Consider the following 19,085-nt stretch of genomic DNA (forward strand, 5'->3'; position numbering starts at 1 on the left):
CGAATGTGGAACAATCTTAGAACCAAGTTAAAGGTCACGATCCACAAAGCGGCCTATGCAACCCTCGAGGCCACCAAGCCAGTTAAGCGGTTCATTAACCGAGACACCTGAATTTGGGACGACAAGTTTCTCAACGGTAAAATACCAGACAATTGATAAATTTACAAGAATGCCAACCGGGAAGCAAGAGAAGCGATCGCTCCCATCCAAGCAGTTCGTTACAAAGATCTACACGACAACGACAGCGCCACTGAAGCTGAGGAAGCAGTAAAACGAATGATATTGGGGAAAACAACAGGACCTGACGACATCGCATGTGAGCTCTGAAAATCGCAGAACTGGGACCCAACACTGTGGCTCAGTGAATTCTTCAATCGGGTTATTCCGAATTCGGTTGTTGCCCCATATCGTCAAGATTTTTGAACGCAACCGTATTCGCAACATCGTTCGAATAACCGTGCATCAAACCGGGTTTGCCAAAAACTGCGGAACGACTGCTGCAATACACGCTGCGTGGTTACTCACGGACAAACACCGTAAGAAACAATACTTTTCGCGATACGGAGAAAGCGTTTGACCGTGTGCCATACAAACTCATCTGATTGCTCTACGGCAACATCTAGTGCCGGAAGAACTTGTTCAGTGGGTAAAATTGCTCTCCCACGATCCAAAAAGTAAAGTTCCAAGTTGTCGGGTGTATCAAAATCGCTTCGTGTCTCTGTCCGTGTTCATCCGTGACATCCAACGTCCATCGCCCTATGCGCGGCTTTATGCAGATAATGTTTTCCTGGGGTCTCATAGCAAAAATGATCTAGAGCAACTTGTCCAAAAATGGAATGATCGTCCCATGCAATACGATCTCAAATTGAACCCGAATAAAATTGAATTTTTGAAGACCGATCCCCCTCAAATAGGCACTATCAGAACTGAGCGACTTAGATATCTCAGGTCAATGCTATAAGCCAATGGTGAACTGCGTTGTAAAATTGCTTCATTCATTAGAGCAACTTGGATGAGTTGGCATTCCGCAAGCCGTATATAAAAATTACGAGAGAGGCGTCTACGATTGTAAGGTCACGTAATTGGCGCTAAGGAGAATACAATCGCCAAGGTTGGTCTGAGCAACGATACGCTGGATGATGACTTGAAGGTCTCATGACTACATCCAGATCAGGCCTTTGACAAGATAAAATGGCGTAACCAATCACTACGGTCTGAGTGTAATTATGCGGTGTTTCCAACGATTAATTATCTGAAATAATAAAAAACTTGTAGTTCCTATTTCGTTGGTGTAGAAATTTATTCTTGCAAACTCCGATATTTCGGGAGCCACTTGTTCCCTTCATCAGTACTAACAAGTCTGCTCATCAGTAGGCTACCGTTACCACTACTCAATGGCGGATAAGTTAGCCTACTGATGAATAGACTTGTTAGCACTGATGAAGAGAACAAGTGGTTCCCGAAATATCGGTATTTTCAAGAATAATTAGCTACACCAACGAAATAGAAACTACAAGTTTGTTATTATTTCAGACAATCATTACGAGCTGACCCCGATTGTGAGCAGAACAAAGGATAAAGAAAAGGAAAGAAGATCAAAAATATACAAACGTCCGAGGCAGAGGCAACTCCTTAGACGTTGCGTCTGCCCCCAGAGAAGAAAGTGGTTACACGTAAAGCCCTGCGTCTGCCATCCACTTATTGGCGCACAAGTCAGACTCAGTTCAAACCGATGAGGCAGAATAGTAGAGTAGTGTAGAGTAGAATAGAGTAGAGTTTAAGAATCTCAGGAAGTTTTGGCAGGAATTGAAAAACATTTCATGTACGATGACGCTTAAGCGTAGTTGACACACTATGCCCCCCACGAAAGGGTAAATGACAACCATATATAAAATATAGTCAACTATCGCGAATGGACTATACATTAAGGCTAGTATCATAGTAGTAATAACTAAAATTCAGGTTACATAAAAATAAAAAGTCATAATGCCTTTCAGAAGCTTCCAGTTTCTGGCTTATTTATTATATTTTCAATTGATTTCAGCAGTGCTTACTTCATTTGAATGGAAGGGAAAATTCAGATATCGTGCTCAGAAAACATTTCCTGTTAAAAACTCTCAAAAGGAAAGCAAACTTCCTATTCCTATTCAGTTTAGATATTATATTACTTTACGAACCTTTCGCGAGATAGTTGCCTAAAATTTTTCCTGCATCTCTATTCAGTTTTCTGGGGTCATTCAAATACAGGGTGCGGCAGCATAACTTCCTTTTTTAAAATGCGCGCCACTCAGTTAGTTGATGTCATAGCGGAGCGCTAGTGGTCTCGTTCAAGAGGGGATACTGTAAAGTTTTGTCCCGACACGGTTCAGTCGCCATCATGCGTTGGAATAGTGAGGAGCGTACCTTTGCCGTTGAGGTTTACTTTTCAAGCGGATGTTCGGTTATTGCAACACAGCGTGCATTTCGGAATCGCTTTAATTTAGCCCCGTTGGCTCCCGTCCCAGACCGCAAATCAATTGTTACATGGGTCACTACATTCAGACAAACTGCAAGTGCGACAAAAGGAAGAACTGGAATCCTTCGGCCCGTTAGAGCACCTGAGAACATTGAAGCAGTGAGAGCGTCAATGTTGCGATCGCCACGGCGTTCTGCGCGCAAACACGCATCTGCCCTTGGACTATCCGATCGTTCTGTGAGAAGAATTCTCCGTGATAATCTTCATTTTCATCCCTGTAAGATGGCGATATTGCAGGAACTTTCAGAACGTGACTTCAATTCTCGGATGAACGCGTGTGAGCTTCTTCTTGATGTCGTTCCCGAGGGTGCTATTGTTTTTTTTTAGCGATGAAGCCCATTTTCATTTGTGTGGGTCGGTTAACAAACAAAACATGCGCTACTGGGCTGACACCAACCCTGCATTGCATCAAAAGCCTTTGCATTCACCCAAAGTCACAGTGTGGGGTGCAATTTCCTCAGCTGGAATTATTGGTCCCTGGTTTTTTGAGGAAAATGAGGTTACAGTGACAGTGAATTCGGACCGGTATGTAAACATGCTACAGAATTTTTTTTTTTCCCACGGCTACAAAATTTGGATTTGGGGGACACTTGGTTCCAACAAGATGGTGCAACAGCACACACTTCAAGAGCATCGATGGCTGTTTTGAGGGAACACTTTCCAGAGCGCCTTATCTCAATTAGATGCAATTTGGAATGGCCGGCACGCTCTCCCGATCTGTCCCCTTGTGATTTTTTTCTATGGGGTTTTTTGAAATCCCGTGTTTATGTGAACCGTCAAAGAACCCTACAAGATTTGAAGACCAACATCCAAGAAGAAATTGCCAACATAACACTTGCTATGCTAATAAGAGTCATGACAAACGCCAGAAATCGGTTTACGCAGTGTATGGAGAATGTACATATGACCCACCCATATGCAGTCTATTAAGCGGGATGCATTCTGCTAAAGGCAGCCAAAAATGTTTGGAAGGATTCTCTAAGAAGAACCCAAGCCTCTGAGGAATACGTGCAAACATTTTGACTTTGTATTTTTATCGGTTGTGGTTTTAAATTTTAGATATGAGAATTTTTAGCGCTCTTCAAGTAGTCGCCTCCTATCATTATCGCCTTCTATAGATCGGTGTTATTGGATGTTGGTGCTTGTGTTTTCATGCGGACGTTGCCACCAAGTCTTGTAATCATTAATATGAAAAACCAAGATCTTCAAGGCGTGCTTAATCTGAATGAAAGCAGAAATTTAACCCATACAATAGTAAATTATATGTTATTACATATAGTTAACGTTATTCGATATCTTTTCACTAAAATGGTAAATTCCACATTCATTAAACGTCCCACGCTAAATTGTATTCACCTCCAATCAACTATATTCGGTTCAGTGAACACAATCAGCTAAATTTTTCTGTTTACACCAAACAATGGCAAGAATGTTCTCCAAATGATTGGGCTCAACATCCCATGAGCAATTCAGCTAATTCGCATTTCCGTAAATCGGAAGATATCGAAGCATTTTCTGGAAACCACCCGAAAACGCTCAATCAATTTCGAATTGCGGTAGCCACTTTTGCAAAAGTTCCTAGTAAGCCGCTAAAGTCCATATGACATGAATCACAGGTAATATTTTTAAATCAGAGCTATATTTACCTCAATTATTTATTTATAGCGCCAACATCAAAACGAATCGTCTCGTTCACCGCCAAACAAGTTACAATCTCGCCCGATATAAATTGCCAACTTCGACGCCCTCTCATTGGATAGTCACAAATAAAAAAGAGACATTGCATAGTTTCTGGAAATTCGCCTCGACGGAGACATCGAACAGCCGTTTCCAACAATATCCAGTAAAATTAGAATCACAAAATTAGGATTTCATTACGCAATTTCTTAAAGTCGAGAATTTTCCCCCGAGGTTGATATTTTGCGTTTTGCTCTCGAAACGCTCAAACAAATTGAGTGTAAACATCTTACAGACTCTTCGCATTGCGTAAACAGAACGAGAGAAGATTCTGCTCCGCACTGCAGTTAGTCAACAGAATTTTCGAGTAGATTTTGCCAATTTTATAAAAGCTTGAGTGAGAGGTATTCGAGTCGTAGTTGAAAGTGAAACGCCAAGTGAGTGAAGAAAAGAAGGTCGTCCGAAGTAAACGCGCAACAGTTTATTAAGATTCAGAGTTTGTTGATATCGGTGGAAAGGAAATTATCTTAAAAGTGTGAAAACTTCTGAAAATTAAAATGCCTGCAATCGGTATCGATTTGGGAACAACCTACTCGTGCGTGGGTGTTTTTCAGCACGGAAAAGTCGAAATTATCGCCAACGACCAAGGAAATCGCACCACACCCAGCTATGTCGCATTCACTGACTCCGAGCGGCTCATTGGCGATGCCGCTAAAAATCAGGTCGCAATGAATCCCAAGAACACAGTCTTCGACGCGAAACGGTTGATTGGCCGGAAGTTTGATGACCCCAAAATCCAGGACGACATCAAACACTGGCCGTTCCAGGTTGTAAGCGATGGCGGAAAACCCAAAATTGTTGTCGAGTTCAAAGGCGAAGCTAAGAAGTTCGCCCCCGAAGAAATTAGTTCAATGGTGTTAACCAAGATGAAGGAGACCGCAGAGGCGTACTTGGGCACAACCCTCAAGGATGCTGTGATCACAGTTCCGGCCTACTTCAATGACTCGCAGCGACAGGCCACCAAGGATGCTGGAGCTATTGCTGGAATAAACGTCCTCAGGATTATTAACGAACCAACCGCTGCCGCTCTAGCGTATGGGTTGGATAAGAATTTGTCCGGCGAGCGCAATGTGTTAATCTTCGACTTGGGCGGCGGCACTTTCGATGTATCTATTTTGACGATCGACGAGGGTTCCTTATTCGAGGTGAAGTCGACGGCTGGAGACACTCACCTTGGCGGTGAGGACTTCGACAATCGACTCGTCAATCACTTGTCCGAAGAATTCAAGCGCAAATTCAAGAAGGATTTGAAGTCAAACCCAAGGGCACTGCGTCGCTTGCGAACAGCTGCTGAACGAGCCAAGCGAACTTTGTCTTCAAGTACAGAGGCCAGTATTGAGATCGATGCGCTATACGATGGAGTTGATTTCTACACAAAGATCTCTAGGGCCCGGTTCGAGGAACTCAACGCTGACTTGTTCCGATCCACGCTCCAACCTGTCGAAAAGGCCTTGACCGATGCCAAACTGGATAAGGCACAAATTCACGACATCGTCATGGTTGGAGGATCGACTAGAATTCCTAAAGTTCAAAATTTACTCCAAAACTTCTTCAACGGTAAAAATTTAAATCTGTCAATCAATCCAGATGAAGCGGTGGCCTATGGAGCTGCTATTCAAGCAGCTATCCTTAGTGGGGATCAGAGTTCCAAGATTCAAGATGTACTGCTAGTCGACGTTGCCCCCCTGTCTTTGGGTATCGAGACGGCTGGAGGTGTGATGACCAAAATTGTGGAGCGCAATTCAAGAATTCCATGCAAGCAAACTCAAACATTCACTACTTACTCGGATAATCAACCCGCAGTTACTATTCAAGTATTTGAGGGAGAACGAGCGATGACGAAGGACAATAACTTGCTTGGCACCTTCGATCTTTCCGGAATACCCCCTGCTCCGAGAGGTGTCCCCAAAATTGAAGTTACCTTCGATTTAGATGCGAACGGCATTCTCAATGTCTCGGCAAAGGAGTTAGGAACAGGAAATGCAAAGAACATCACCATTAAAAACGACAAAGGTCGCTTGTCGCAGGCTGAAATCGAAAGGATGTTAAATGAAGCCGAGCGCTATAAGGAAGAAGATGAGCGACAACGCGAGAAAGTCACATCTCGCAATGCTTTGGAAGGCTATGTGTTCAGCTTGAAGCAGGCCGTTGAAGATGCTGGAGATAAACTGGACCAGTCAGACAAGAATACAGTTCTGAAGTGTTGCGAAGATACCATCAAATGGCTGGATGCGAACACTTTAGCCGAGAAGGACGAGTACGAGCATCGCCAGAAGGAAGTCTCTCGTGTTTGCAGTCCGATTATGACCAAGTTGCACGGTGGTGGTCCTGGTGGGGCGAGCTGCGGACAACAGGCTGGCGGAGCAAGAACTGGGCCAACGGTAGAAGAGGTTGACTAAAGTTGGAAAATTGAAGTTAACCGAAGCATAGCTTAAGTTATCGAATAATTAATTTTCCTTTTGTGATATTTTTGACATATTCGTCTTTGGAAGCAAACAACTTGTTTGTATATCGTTGGAAATAAAATTCAGCTACCAAAAATACAATGGTGTTTTGTTGATCGTTAATGTTTGCTAGCGAAAATTGCATTGTCTTTTAGGGAATTCTAAGGTGAGGGTAGTAAAGTTGAATTCTGTACGCCTGCGTGAATAGATTTTAGATAAGGCGTATCTAGCGCATCGGGTTCTCTGCCACAGTCGGCAGAAACGAGGCTTCCTAGATATACAAATTGATTAACGCCGTCGATGCTCTGTTAATTAAAGTTGCGATGACCGCTCAGACCGAAACTTGGTTTTGTAGATGTTTATGTTCAGTCAGGATCTACTTGCGTCTCTTTCAAAATACTGAGAAATTTAGACAAGATCCATAAGTCGGTGCGGATAGTCGAGATATTTAAGGAATGACGTATATCGGTGACACGATGCAACCCTGGTGGTTGGATCTCAAATTCCTCTGACATTTTACTTTGGTGCAACACGTAGCATTAGTTTTTACAAATGCCTCCTTACGTAGAATACTCCAGATACACTCCTTGTTGATGTTGCCAAAGGGCTTCTCCAAATCAATGTAGAACGATCCAGAACGGAAACCAACTTGCTCTCTGTCGGTCAAGTGAAGCGTTCCTGCACTTCTTCAGCTGCTCGTCCTCATTAATAAGGAGTCGGCCGTTAACTTCCCTCACAGGAATATTGAAAGTTTTATGGCCACACGTTGGTTCATTCATGATGGGGGCATGTTTCTGAAATCATCGCTATTTGTAGCTGCTTCTGCTCCCTTGGCCACCGTAATATAAAGTTCCCTTTTGTTACGGTGCACACTACACTGAACTTCCAGAGATTTCGCACGGTATCGGAGCTCGACAACGTCATGCTCTCCATTACTAGAAACGATCAATAGAGAACTTCAATCCCTTAACTTTATTGATCTGTAGTTTGCCAGATCTTGTGACGCTCCGTCGCTAACGCCCGAGAAAGGAGCAAGGCGGATTTTCAACGCATCTGCCATCCGATCAGCGACGACATACCTTTCCCTCGACCGAGTGACAGCTGGATCATATAAGCCACCGATGTTAAACCTGGTGGCTCCACAAGCATTACGAAAACCTACGGCTGCAACACACACGGGATCATTAAATGATGATCTATTTCGGGGATGATAGCAGCACCTCCCTTGTTACGCACATCCAGAAGATAAATCCTAAATTTACTGCTGATCGCAAAATAGTCATCGGATCATATGTTATCAATCAGTTGAAATCCCACTGCAAGCTCTGTGCTCGAACAATTTGCCATCAATGATGAGGCGCTAGAAACTACAGAAATCGCCAAACCTCCAACAATTATCGTTACGGTCGCCAAGACTGTATTTCTTAATCGCATGCCCGAACAAGGTTTGGGCAGAATTCACCATGACATTCCCATAACCCATCACGATCACAATATCGCTTTTAGGAAGATTGCTTTCAATTTCTCAAAGAAAGTTTCCTTTTCTTCTCCATAGGAAGTTTCCGTTGGGGAGTAACACTATGCTGTTGAAATGTTACTCATTCTAGACCGGAATCTTACACTCAATATCATGTCCGAAACCGGCTCCTAAATAATGAGCACGTGCTTTGCGCTTGCCGTAGCCGTTAATTCCACACCAGGTTCACGCTTACTTACCAGGCTTTCTGGAAAACTATAGCACAGCGCCAACCCATCAACGGATTAATTTTTTATGTTCAGTCCTATTGATTTGGCTGAAAGGATACTGGCAACCCACAAGAATTCCGACACCATCCCCTCATCCCAATTCCGCCTTTTGTTTCTCACAAATCCAAAATGATTGAACGTTATGGAATGCATCGGATTCAGGTGGGTTTTTGAAATCAAAACAATGTCGAACTTTTGTCTAACAATGAAATTGAGGAACTGTATTTCTCGATGGATCCCTACAATTGAATTCATGTTAATTGCAATGATCCGAAGACCATTTTGCAGTACGATTGTGGTCAAAGAAGAAATTTTCTACACAGTTTCGGGGAATGGCTTCTCTGCAACTTTGACGGCCCTTTCATATTCTTGTTTTACCTCATATTCTTAGCTTCCTCTATATACTTTGCGTGCCTGCGGATCCCACTTCGTCTCAATCATATTTGAGTCAAGTTGCAGTTCTGATCAATTTGAGTAATTTCTTCAGTTTTAAATTATTCTTTTCAAGTCTTACTTGTAGGGACACTTACATTATCTTATTGAACTATTAAGCACAATTGCGCTAGCGTTCTATCGAGTTGTATTTTTAGTTGTTCTATACACTTCACTGAACTCTGACCTTCCCTTCTTCAGCTTCTGTCTCGTTTGGTAGCAGAATCGGCTCCTCTAGATCGCATTTGCCACTTTTCTCGCTCATAGGCTTGATTCATTTGGAATCGAAAGGTATTGGAATCACCATCTAGTTTATTAAGCCATTGTTGTCTTTGGGTAGTAACCCAGCGACTTCAATATTCAGATCAATCTTATCTAATGAGTTCTCGTCAGCATGAATTACATGCACATACCATCCAAAGCGCTATTTCCAGGATCAGTACAACCCCATATCGATCGCATATGTCCTTACTTTGAATGTGATTTACGGTTGCCGTACGCCAAACGATACTGCAATAGATTTTGAATTTGAAAAGTTTATTGATATGTTGGTCACACACTATACCAGCTATGAAACGCCACTTCATCCAGGCTGCACTGATAAGTGAAGCAATTTCAGAGCGCAGTTAGCATTAACCCGAGATATTTAAATCACTCAGTTCTCGACAAGCAGCTGTGACTGATAGGGGTAGTGTCTGTTTCGTTGAAGCTAGTCTTGAAAAATTCTGTTTTATTCAGATTTAGTCGTAGGCTATGTTGCATAAGACAATGATTCCACTTTTGGACCAATTGCCAGCTTTGTTGTGAGACACATGGAAAACATCATCTACATAGAGGAGTTAGTAGGGCGCTAGGCATTTGATGTCCCCTGTAATAGTATTTATAACAAGAACGAGAATGGTTGATAAGAGGGTATTTGCTTTGATACGCTCTTCGAACCCAGCGCACAAATTCTTCTGGGACTAGATGTTGTCGTTATGCATACCAGATGAGTCCATGTAGCACGCGATCAATAAGGCACAAATCTCACCATCATTGGCAATAAAGCATCAGCTGAGCTTTCAAAAGTGCAGAGCTAGTATCCATTAATAATGATAATCTTTGGCGTAACAATCCAATTGGAGTAGGGTCTTCAAGTGTGTTAGAGGACTTTATTCAAACCATAATGGTACACTATAGTACACTAGAGGAGGCAATGCGGTCAGCATTGCGCTCGTCCGAGATTATTACCCTGATTTGATTCAGGGACTCATTAACAGCTGAGTCGACTGGTATCCGACAATCAGTCACGATAACAAATCCCTCTGCCACTAGCGGGATGTTGATCGCGATCTTGCACTACGACACCCCAGCGCTCTAACCACTTGAGCCATCCAGACACCTAGTATCCCTTACTCCAGCTCAATGAGTTCAATTATAACGTCATATCGTCTTGCATGACTATCCTATCGAAGTCATCGTTATATTGGTATTTCTTCGGTTGTGTGTGTCGTTTTTAAGGTTTTATGTAAACATTATTATTAAAATCGATTTACTGTCTATCTGTCTGTCCGTCACACGCATTTTTCTCGGAGACGGTTATAGCGATTGACACCAAATTTCGTAGAAAGATGAGAACTGTGAACTTTCACACACACAGTGAGTTACACCCTTTTACGTTGAATTTAAGGGGCGGGGGGCTGGCTGAAAATCCCCCTTACGTTCATCCTAGCACCACAAAATTTTGAAGTAATGTAGGCTATAATATAGAGCATGATCTTACCAAGTGATGGAAATCGCACTATAACTAACAAAGTTATAATACGTCAAAATTGTTGCTTCTTTGAAAATTGAAGACTAAGAATGTCAATATGTAAACTTGTTTCAGTTTAGTTTATGAAAAAAAGACAAATTTTGCTTTTTCAATGCCGAGTAGTGCTTTTTAAGGTTTTGTTTTCAAAAGACACTGGCCTGGACACGCCAGCGTGTGGGATTCTTACCTGCTAAAACCACCCCGACCCCCTCCAAGCCCCGTAGAACCACCGTACGGTATTACATCACGGAGCGGATTCAGCTCATTTTAGCTTGGCCCCTTTCGTCTCTACGCGGCGTACGTAACCGCGTTTTTCTGATCTCCTCTCCCTTTCACAGTTTGCTCTGGATAGATACGACCATGGAGTTGATCGCATCCCAGTCTTCCTGACATGTTAACATTCTTCGCACCAGATTCTCTGGTACGAGCACCCCTCCTAGAGTCTCCTCTAAGTTCTTCCTTTCCTCCACAAACCTTGAACAATGGAAGAATACATGCTCTGGGTCCTCTGAGACTCCATCGCAGTTTGGACAATTGGGTGATGTATCTAGTTTAAACCTGAACAGGCGCTGGCGATATCCTCCATGCCCCGTGAGAAACTAAGATTATAATTAATATCACCGTACCTTCTCTCCAACCACTCCTTGCTGGCAGCGATGAGCCTGTGTGTCCACCCACCCTTTCCCGAGTGTCCCCAACGCTCTTGCCATCTATTTAGAGATCTCTCCCTTTCGCCGTTCTTCGTCTGCGATAAAGGAGAGATAGACTTCGCATTACATATATTCGTCATCTCATCTGCCAAGATGTCAATGGGCATCATTCCAGAAATGACGAATGCTGCATCATCTGAGACAGTCTCGAATGCCGAGCACACCCTTAGGGCTGTTCTTCTGTAGACTGAACTCAGTTTGTTAGTGGTAAATGTAACCTGCAATGCCTTTCCCCAAACATCATCCTTTGTCCTTTGTCATAGACATACTGCACGTGTGGCTTATAGCTAAGCTTCCCGTCTATAATTACTCCCAAGTATTTGACCGCAGGCTTAGAAGTGATGATATGATTCCCAATATGAATACGAACATAATTTCTTTTACGTCGCTTGGTGATGAGGACCGCTTCCATTTTTCCTCCGCAAATATCAGACCAGAACTCCCTAGCCAACCCTTAACAGCACTGATTGCTTCGCATGAGTATAACTCAGCAAATTCGAGATGCTTTGTGACTACAACTAGCGCTATATCATCGGCGTAGCCCACCACCGTGGCTTCCAGGGAAGATTAAGAACATCGTTCTACACGATGTTCCACAGCAGTGGGCCCAGTACAGAGCCCTGTGGGACACCCGCGGAGACAACGTACTCCTGGGGTCCGTCATCGGTGTCATACCAAAGCCTCCGTTCTTGTAAATAGCTGTTGAGAATAGCTGCGAGATGAGCGGCAATACCAATCTTCGTCAGAGATTTCCGTATTAGGTTCCAATTGTTTGAATCGAATACATTTCTTACGTCCAGGATCACCACCACGCAATATTTGCTAGTACTACCCTGTCCGCGAATTGCATCTTCGGCCAAGCCAGTATCCATTTTGATGGCATCAATGGTTAATCTGGTTTTACGGAACCCATACTGCCGATCTGAGAGACCTCCCTGGCTCTCAACAACCGGGAGTAATCTATTATAGATTACTCGCTCTAGCATTTTGCCTACAGTGTCCAAAAGACAAATGGGTCTCTAGGAGGTTGGCTCACCTGGAGGTTTGCCAGCCTTAGGCAGTAGCACCAACTTCTGTCGTTTCCATGATGCAGGAAATATCCCCTTTCGAACAACTCAGCGAACATATCCGGCCTGGATTTCACGGCAAGCTTAAAGGCCTTATTCCGCACGCCTTCTAGACCCGGAGCTTTGTTATCTCCTATCCTAGCGCAGATCTCCAGAGCTCGTCACTGTTGACTGGCGGTATTGCCATATCGTTCAGAGGTTGCTGGAAGTTGTCTATGCCCTCTTCTTGCTGAAGGAATAACCCTTGGATAATTTCTAGCAAGACTGAAGGGCATGTAATCTGCGGAGATGATCCGACTCTGAATCGCCCCATCACGATTCGGCTCCCCCCATGGGTGTCTAAACAGAGCTCCTTAAGGCATTCCCTCTTGCTCCGTTGGATGGCGAGCTTGAAACTTTTGCGCGCTTCCTTATAGGCGCGCTCTTTTTTCCTTTGGTCGATTCTGCCTACCGCTCTTTGAGCCGCTCTTCTGGCTCGGTGATAGGCTGCTCGAAGGCTGGCCAGTTCAGCATTCCACCAGTAGTTTGATCTTCTACTGGGGAGTGAGCACCTCCTCGGCATGGACGTGTCACATGCTTTGGCGATGCATTGGGCAACATGGGCAGCTCTTTCCGGAGAGGCACTTGCTTTATTAGGTTGGTCTAACCACACCTCCGTGGAGGTCTGCTCATCTAGAGCTTTAGTGGACCAGCCTGACATCTTTCTCGGTTTCGGGCATGATGGTCTTATGCCCAGTGACTCCACCCATAGCCCAAAGAAGATTGCCTGGTGATCGCTGTGAGTTTAGTGCTTGCTGACGCACCAAGACATACCACGTGCTAGTGCAGGGCTGACAAAAGTTAGGTCTACGATTGCGGTAGACCCCCCTTTCTGAAAGGTGTTTACATATCCTTCGTTGGCCAGAACGACATCCAACTGTGTGAAACTGTCTAATAGATTGTGGTCCCTTGCATTTGTTTCTCTGCTACCCCACCCACGGGCTCAAGCATTGAAGTCACCAGCAATCAACCTTGGACTACGATCCCTTGCGTCGAGAACAAGACTGTCAAGCATTTCCTCGAATTCGTGCAGTATCAGGCTTGGTGGGGCGTAACAGCTATACACATATACCCCGTTTATTTTCGCCCACACAAAGCCGCTGTATGTCTGATTCCCAGTACATTGTATGGCTTATCGACCGCATGCGCATATCGCCGCTCCACCAGACGAATCTGTAACCCACACGCCACCGTGACGGTTTCTATAGGGTTCGCTAATGATGGGAATTTCCACTTTGGATTCGTAGATGGTCTGCTCGAGTAAATCTTGAGCGACCCTACAATGATTGAGTAAACCATATTTTGGAAGTCAGCGCCTTCCTAAATTCCGGGCATTTAGCAGTCCCTCACTTCCTTCGCACAATAAGCATTTGGTGTCCCTATTACACGCTTTGGCAATATGACCTTTCTCCCCACACCTTCTGCATCGATCGGACCGATCAATGCTGCTGGTGCATGCCTTCGCGAAATGGCCAAACGCGAGGCATTTGAAGCACCTCTTTAGAGAAATCTGCTCTCTCAGACGGCAAACAAACGATTGGAACCTTCCCGGCCGCCAATAACTTCTGCGCCGCGTCCACTTGCAATCGCAATGAGGCTGTTTGAGTATTGCCATAGGCTTTCCGCAAACTCACAATGGACTCTTCGGCAAGTTCCTCCAACTTGAACTGTTCCATCAAGGTAGTGCAAATTTCTCCGTTAGATCTCACTTCATCGAGATCCTTGCACTGTATATCGACCTCGTGTTTTTGGGTCCGTACTGTGACATTCTCCCCAAGTGAGTTCTTAACCTAAGTTCGGAAGCCATCAGTTTTCCCCAAGCTGGTTTTTTTTTCAGTTCAAACATGAGGTCACCCTTTTGGGTCCTTTGAATCTTGCGGGCATTTCCGCCTAGATCTTTTAGGTCGGGGTCAGCTATGACCTTTTTCAGTATCTCCGCGTAAGACAAACTTCCATTGCTGAAGATTACAATCGCACTTTAGCCTTCTTCTTCGCCTTTTTCTTAACTACCTTGGTCCATCCACCTTTTTCATTCCCCTTGGATTTTGTCGAGTCGATTGTCAGAGCTCGCACTTGGGGGACGTGCTTTCTCTCTTCGGTGCCTTTAGTTCCGTTTTTCGGAACTATTTGTATGGTTTTTTTTTGCTCTTAAGCGCCTGCTGACTTCCCAGAGGATCCACATCTCCGTCCCGCACTCTCTTCTTTGGTGGCAGGCCGATTACAACACGATTAGGTTTCATTTGGGTCGCTTGTGACACCGTTGGGGCAACAGATTTCGACTTGCCTTGGAATTTTGTTCCTCTGCTGCGATTTGTTGTAGAGCACTGTAATTGCTCTCACTATATTTTTTATGGCTTGGTGGACGTTGTGCTTGTCCTTGATGAACTCAGACAGCTCCACTATTTTTGCGCCAAGCTGTGTGAAGGGTAATTTCTCTGCTTCAGGGCTCTGCTCTCCATGATTCCTAACCAGATTACTACTTTTAAATAGTCCTTCACATTTGGCATTTATTGACCTTCCCTCTGTTTTATCTTTTTTGACGTTTGGCATTGGCGGAGATCTCAAAGTTGACGAACTTCTTCTGAATGAGTCCTTTTCCTGGTCCTGGAGTACCTCCTGTTGCTGCTCCTCTTGTTGTTGTTGTTGCTGTTTTTGTTGACCAATGATCTGCTTTCAATTCATCCTTCTTCGATTTTGTTATTGGTGTGCTTAGTAGAGTGGTACTTCGCTTGAACACTTCCTTTTCCAAATCTAAAACACTTGTAGCATTAGATGCCACAATGGCCAAGTTGTCCACCACCGAGGCACTGGGATATCGACGACCGGGAGCCCGCTTGCTCACTCCCAAAAGCCGCCGGTACTGGGGTTCCGAGCCCCTGCACCGTAAGTTTTCTCCTTCTCACGTCTTCCATAGTGGATTTATGTTCTGGGTATCCTTCCCATAGCCATTTTGGGCCGCGCACCAGAGATGAGCAAACACTAGCCCATGCACAGTCAGAAAAGGAAAGTGCATGAACACATATTTACACATCAATAGGTATGCCCCAATCCACCAGCTGGGGTCGCGCCTGATGGGAGATCTGGCCACTCCTCACAGGTCTGTTCCTTCTGTCTGTCTGTCAGTCTGTCTCAGAAACGGTTATACCGATTGACACGAAATTTGGTGAAAAGGTGGGAACTGTGGACCCCCAGACATGCAGTGAGTGATATCCTTCTAGGTTGAATTTAGGGGGAGGGGTCCCCATACATGTAAAAGGGGATGTAAAATTTTTTTCACCGAATGTGTAGTACTTTTCGAATCCCGTCTTAGTTTTGAGATTTGTTAGAAAGGCGGGGAGTGGGAGGGGTGGAAAGTGATGATTTCTTTAACGGGCCCATACTCAGAAACTACCCAACCGAAAAATCTGAAAAAAATCATAAAGCTGCCTCTATATGGTGCCCAGGCCTCAAAATACTCTCCATATCGATATCCGTTCAAATTAAGTTAATAATAGTATATTACCATATTTTTGGGGAAATTGAATAAAACTCCTCTTAAGTTTATCCCATATAAAAGTTGGTAGTAGTATAAAATATAATATGAAGCATATTATCCCCAAGTTTGATCAAAATCATACTATTACTAACAAACTAAATATCAATATCACATTGAGTGGGTAGTCAGACATGCTAAATACAAATACATGACGGGCTACGTACAAATGGTTCTAGTTCTACACTTAATTGATTTTCGGTAATAAATAGCTTCGAATAGCAATCTCACATGAGAAAAGTACTGAGTCCTTGAACGCTTGGGGTTTAGGGATTTTCTCATTCTTTCTCATTCTTTCATTTCTTTCTCTGAAATTCTTTTAATATCTTCAAAAAATAGTAAGCGAAAACAACTTTATGGTTTCTTACCAGGGCAGAGCCCTTAGAGCAGTGTGATCGAAGCGGTTCGCTGATGTTAAATACTCCTTTATATAATTCGCAGAACACAATATGACTGCGAATTATAGATGGGGACCAAAAAAAGAAAGGAGTAAGTTAATCCCCATTTGGTATCCTTAAACAAAATGCTTTTAATATCTGTTTACAGCTCCAATAGCATTCAAACGACCTGCCAGCTTATAGAGGGACCAATGTTTACATACATTTACTGCACTTAAAAGAGACTCCCACAATTTTAAGATCCTAAAGGTTTTTCTGCAGGAGGAAACGAGTGTAATTTTACATTTAAAGGGTTTAATAACGTACAAGAGGACGGACGATTCCGTAGCCTACATAACGACCAAATCTATGAGCGATACCATGACCGTCAGGTTGGGGATAAAATCCGGCTCAATAGGTTACGGTGGACGAGTCACTTAATCCATATGGATGAGGATGATAAAGCCCGGAAAGTCTATAAGGGCAATATCTAGGGTAGAAAAAGAAGACGCGGCAGCCCATGCCTGAGATGGAACGATGGCGTAGGTCAGGACGCCAGAGAGCTTTTAAGGATATCGAATTGGTGGACCTCGGCGAAAAACCGGGATGTCTGGAGTTCCTTATTAAGGCAGGCCTAGACCGGATCCCGGTTGTTGCCCCGTTGACGATGATGATGAATAAACTTATTATCTGCCTTAGTTGTTATATTGTAACTAATTTTCCTTCCTCCTTGTACATGTTGGTTATGTTCATATATCGATGGTGTTCCCCATGTGCCTGATGATAAATTAATTACTCGAAAAACGCTTTACCTCAAAATAACTTTTGAGGTGGGTTTTTATTAATTACTTCGCATTTTACTTTACATTTGATATATTTACAATTCTTCAAGTACATTTGATTATTTACCTATGTACATACACAATTATTTAATTATTTCAGCCGGAAAATTCCGTATTCATTTTCGATCCGATTGCGAAAGAAATGGCATATGGTAACTCGTAATCTTTTCTATAAGTTTTTATGTGTTTTATTTTACAAACGTGTTCTATTTTAACTTATCATACACTGCTTCATTAAATTATTGATCCACATTTTGTTTAATAATTTTTTGTAATATCTTGACAAATTCTACCATGGTTCGTTGGCCAATTAATTTTAATAATAGAAAAAAAAGAGAAATAATTACCACATTATAATTTAGATATCCACCCAAAAATTATCCAAGATTTTGAAGCAAATTTAAAAAGGCTGGTATACACATAGTTGCATGAATGTGTTGTGTTATAAACTACGTCTCCTGTTTAGTCGCTTGTGGAGTACAGGTGATCCGTTTTTCCCCACACATCTGGAGTTCGTTTTATTGAAACACACCGATTTTCATGGCAAGACCAGAGGCAATTCTTTAGGCGCCGCTTCACATCTGCCCTACGGAGCATCGTGATCGGTCTGGTCTTGTCGGCTCCAACGATAGTGATTTGGAACCTGGACGTGCATAGGAATCACATCAAGCGACACACAATGGTAACAATACTGATTGAGTGAGCCACACGTTTGAACAATGTCCTCTTCCTTTGCGCCGAGCCCGTTAACAATTTTCGAAAAAGTAGGTGTTTCTCTAAAACGAATGGTCCGTGCACTATTAAGTCAATCAGTTGTTCCTCGAAATAGATACGATCAAATGTCTTAAAGTAGATGCAGACTCAGGGTCAACTAAAATCCTCAAACAAACAAAAAATGTATAGAAGGCAAACCTACATGCAACAGAGTAAAATTTTTAACGCAATGATTACCACAATCTGAATGCTTTTTCCAGCCCAGATCGCCAGCCAATGAGTCGACATTGATTTAATAATTTCGGTATTATTCTATCAAACGTCCACTTTTCAAAATCTCCCATTGTTCGAAATTTATCAGCTGCTGCACTTATTTCAAACGAATCATTTCCTGGCCGTTATTGATAAGATAACGACGTCTCGATTTATTGCACGAATTAATTCCCATTGCTATACACCAGGAATGATTCGAAATTGCTAATGATGATTGATTGATGATGATACTTAGAAATCACAACGAATATAAGAAGAAAGAATATAAGGTTAAGAAGTTGCCCATTAAGCCGTGGCATAGTCTATAAAGGACACATGCGTCAGTCAGAGACCTGCACTGTTTAAGAGACGATATATTACGAAATGCAGCACAATAAAGGTAACATAAATAGGAAAGGTTCCTTTTAAAAAGCAGATAACGAGTAATTTCCACTCAACTGATTCTATTGCATGTCAGTCGCAATAATATTAAGGGCACCATACTATTGAGGCATACCCTAGAATATTTTGGAAGAAGATGGCTGATGAACTAGTAAGGGAAGTGAAGAATGAAGCCAGACATTCCAGAAACTCGGCTGAGGTTGTCAAGATAATGGAAGTCGAATCGTAGCTCGCTGGCAAATATTACGCCAAGATCCTTATAAGAGGATTTCAGGGAGAAAACTGACGTACGACATTTACTAACGTTAACTTTTTTTATGCACACCAACGAGACGAGTCGAGGTTTGATTGTTAGTGAATAACTTCTGCATGCTAGTCCGCAATAGAAAATAGTTTCAAATTGTCTACATACAAAAGGCAGCAGTAGTAATTTTAAATTAATAAGGCATTGCCTTTTTTGTGTAGGGGGAAGATTGTCTGGGAT

General features: G+C 43.1%; 1 protein-coding gene across 1 annotated transcript; it reads left to right on the top strand.

Annotated features, from left to right (window-relative positions):
• The first annotated feature begins 4,527 nt into the window (after positions 1-4,527).
• Positions 4,528-6,795, top strand: LOC119653206 (major heat shock 70 kDa protein Ba-like). Its single transcript, XM_038057774.1, has one exon. The coding sequence runs from the start codon at positions 4,750-4,752 to the stop codon at positions 6,649-6,651; it is 1,902 nt and encodes a 633-aa protein (XP_037913702.1). The 5' UTR covers positions 4,528-4,749; the 3' UTR covers positions 6,652-6,795.
• The last annotated feature ends 12,290 nt before the right edge of the window (positions 6,796-19,085 follow it).

The sequence above is a fragment of the Hermetia illucens genome, chromosome 3 (genome assembly GCF_905115235.1).
Source record: "Hermetia illucens chromosome 3, iHerIll2.2.curated.20191125, whole genome shotgun sequence".
Taxonomy (NCBI): domain Eukaryota; kingdom Metazoa; phylum Arthropoda; class Insecta; order Diptera; family Stratiomyidae; genus Hermetia; species Hermetia illucens.

Excerpts from the sequence above, each read along its gene's own strand:
- LOC119653206 (XM_038057774.1), top strand. The coding sequence starts at position 4,750 with ATGCCTGCAATCGGTATCGATTTGGGAACAACCTACTCGTGCGTGGGT.